General features: G+C 44.5%; 1 protein-coding gene across 1 annotated transcript in view; it reads right to left on the minus strand.

Annotated features, from left to right (window-relative positions):
• The window catches only part of LOC109909474 (protocadherin Fat 3-like), a 335,512-nt gene that overhangs the window by 42,783 nt on the left and 289,146 nt on the right, over positions 1 to 3,583 (minus strand). The window contains 1 exon segment of the mRNA XM_031796332.1: positions 1,130 to 1,519. Coding sequence (XP_031652192.1) covers positions 1,130 to 1,519 — 390 coding nt within the window.

Raw genomic sequence — 3,583 nt, forward strand, 5'->3', positions numbered from 1 at the left:
GAAGTGTGTTGGGTCATTGTCCTGTTGAAAAACAAATTATAGTCCCACTAAGCACAAACCAGATGGGATGGTGTATCGCTGCAGAATGCTGTGTCAGCCATGTTGGTTAACTTTGCCAGGATTTCTAAATAAATCACTGACAATGTCATCAGCAAAACACCCCACACCATCACACCTCCTCCTCCATGCTTCACAGTGGGAACCACACATGCGGAGATCATCCGTTCACCTACTCTGCGTCTCACAAAGACATAGCGGTTGGAACCAAAAATCTCACATTTGGACTCAGATGAAAGGATAGATTTCCACCGATCTAATGTCCATTGCTCGTGTTTCTTAGTGTTTCTTCTTCTTGTTGGTGTAGTGGTTTCTTTGCAGCAATTCGACCATGAAGGCCTGATTCACGCAGTCTGCACTGAACAGTTGATGTTGAGATGTGTCTGTTACTTGAACTCCGTGAAGCATTTATTTGGGCTGCAATTTCTGAGGCTGGTAACTCTACTGAACTTATCCTCTGCAGCAGAGGTAACTCTGGGTCATAGCGCTTGATGGTTTTTTGCGACTACACTTGAAGAAACAGTCAAAGATCTTAAAATGTTCCAGATTAACTGACCTTCATGTCTTAAAGTAATAATGGACTGTCGTTTCTCTTTGCTTACTTGAGCTGTTCTTGCCATAATATGTACTTGGCCTTTCACCAAATAGGGCTATCTTCTGTATACCACCCCTGACTAATCAAAACACCACTGATTGTCTCAAACACATTAAGAAGGAATAAATTCCACAAATTCACTTTTAACAAGGCAAACCTGTTAATTGAAATGCATTCCAGGTGACCTCCTTATGTAGCCGGTTGAAAAAATCCCCAAAGTGTTCAAAGCTGTCAACAAGTCAAAGGGTGGCTACTTCAAGAATCTCAAATATAACATATTTTTGATTTGTTTAACACTTTCTTGGTTACTACATGATTCCGTATGTGTTATTTCATAGTTTTGATGCCTTCACTATTATTCTACAATGAGGAAAATAGTCAAAATAAAGAAAAACCCTGGAATGAGTAAGTGTATCCAAACGTTTGACTGGTACTGTACATACATTTCAACTTTATATTCTGCATATGGGAACTCACCAGTGACGGGGTGTATGTGGAACTTTCCGTGCTCGTTGCCTGACCGGATACTATAGGTGATCTCAGCGTTGGTTCCAATGTCCTTACTGGCTGCGTACACTCTCAGCACCTCCGTCCCTAACCCCACGTCCTCTGGCACGGTGGCGAGGTGGTCACGCCGCTCAAACACCGGCGGGTTGTCATTAATGTCCAGGACCGTGACGGTTACGTTGACCAGGGAGGACAGGCGGACAGGAGAGCCCTGGTCGGACGCTCTGACCGTGATCATGTAGGACGGTTGCTGTTCGCGGTCCAGGAGACGTTCCAGGACCACGATGCCAGAGAATTTGTCGATGGAGAAGAAGCCGCCGGCAGAGTCGGCCAGAGAATATACCACCTTACGACTGACACCTGGAGAGAGCGGAGAGGGATATTAGAACAGTCTTTCATTCATAAATTATTTCATTTATTGATTGCGGTCTGTGCGTGTGTGTTTTGAGAGTTGAGATATCAGAAAACAGACAGTAGAAAGAGAGAGAGCAAGAGAGAGTGATAGAGAAAAGAGAGAGAGAAAGAGAAAGAGAGAGAGTGCTAGTGAAAAGAGAGAGAGAAAGAGAGAGAGTGCTAGTGAAAAGAGAGAGCAAGAGAGAGTGCTAGAGAAAAGAGAGCGAGAAAGAGAGAGTGCTAGAGAAAAGAGAGAGAGAAAGAGAGAGTGATAGAGAAAAGAGAGAGAGAAAGAGAGAGTGATATAGAAAAGAGAGAGAGAAAGAGAGAGAGAGAGTGCTAGAGAAAAGAGAGAGAGAAAGAGAGAGTGATATAGAAGAGAGAGAGAAAGAGAGAGAGTGCTAGAGAAAAGAGAGAGAGAAAGAGAGAGTGATAGAGAAAAGAGAGAGAGAAAGAGAGAGTGATATAGAAAAGAGAGAGAGAAAGAGAGAGAGAGAGTGCTAGAGAAAAGAGAGAGCGAAAGAGAGTGATAGAGAAAAGAGAGAGAGAGCTAGAGAAAAGAGAGAGAGAAAGAGAGAGTGATAGAGAAAAGAGAGAGAGAAAGAGAGAGTGATATAGAAAAGAGAGAGAGAAAGAGAGAGAGAGAGTGCTAGAGAAAAGAGAGAGAGAAAGAGAGAGTGATATAGAAAAGAGAGAGAGAAAGAGAGAGAGAGAGTGCTAGAGAAAAGAGAGAGAGAAAGAGAGAGTGATAGAGAAAAGAGAGAGAGAAAGAGAGAGAGATAGAGAAAAGAGAGAGAGAAAGAGAGAGAGAGTGCTAGAGAAAAGAGAGAGAGAGCTAGAGAAAAGAGAGAAAGAGAGAGAGATAGAGAAAAGAGAGAGAGAAAGAGAGAGTGATATAGAAAAGAGAGAGAAAGAGAGAGTGATATAGAAAAGAGAGAGAGAAAGAGAGAGAGAGTGCTAGAGAAAAGAGAGAGTGCTAGAGAAAAGAGAGAGAGTGCTAGAGAAAAGAGAGAGAGAGTGCTAGAGAAAAGAGAGAGAGTGCTAGAGAAAAGAGAGAGAGAGTGCTAGAGAAAAGAGAGAGAGAGTGCTAGAGAAAAGAGAGAGAGAGTGCTAGAGAAAAGAGAGAGAGAGTGCTAGAGAAAAGAGAGAGAGAGTGCTAGAGAAAATTAAAATGCAAAGGGAGATAGAGAGGTTGACTCCAGTTCAAACATGAAACTCTCCTCCCTGATACCCCTTCTCTCTCTCTCTCTCTCTCTCTGTCTCTCTCTCTCTCTCTCTCTCTCTCTCTCTGTCACATCTCTCTCATTCTCTGTCTCTCTCTCCCTCTCTCTCTCTTCCCATCCTCTCTCTCTCTCTCCTCCCTGATACCCCTTCTCTCTCTCTCTCTCTCTCTCTCTCTGTCCTCTCTCTCTCTCTCTCTCTCTGTCACATCTCTCTCATTCCTCTCTCTCTCGCTGTCACATCTCTGTCTCTCTCTCCCTCTCTCTCTCTTCCCATCCTCTCTCTCTCTCTCCTCCCTGATACTCCTTCTTTCTCTCTCTCTCTCTCTCTCTCCTCCCTGATACCCCTCCTCTCTCTCTCTGGTTCCCTCTTCCTCTCTCTCTCTCCTCCCTGATACCCCCCTCTCTCTCTCTCTCTCTCCTCCCTGATACCCCCTTCTCTCTCTCTCTCTCCTCCCTGATACCCCTTCTCTCTCTCTCCTCTCCTCCCTGATACCCCTTCTCTCTCTCTCTCCTCCCTGATACCCCTTCGCTCTCTCTCTCTCTCTCACCTCCCTGATACCCCTTCTCTCTCTCTCTCTCTCTCTCTCTCTCACCTCCCCTGATACCCCTTCTCTCTCTCTCTCTCTCTTTCTCTCCTCTCTCTCTCTCACCTCCCTGATACCCCTTCTCTCTCTCTCTCTCCTCCCTTGTTCCCTCTTCCTCGCTCTCTCTCCTCCCTGCGCATCAAAGGACATTAGAAATGTCTTTATTGTTTTGAAACTTCTGTAAGTGTAATATTTACTGTTAATATGTTATTGTTTATTTCACT

This window comes from Oncorhynchus kisutch, linkage group LG18 (genome assembly GCF_002021735.2).
Source record: "Oncorhynchus kisutch isolate 150728-3 linkage group LG18, Okis_V2, whole genome shotgun sequence".
NCBI classification, from domain to species: domain Eukaryota; kingdom Metazoa; phylum Chordata; class Actinopteri; order Salmoniformes; family Salmonidae; genus Oncorhynchus; species Oncorhynchus kisutch.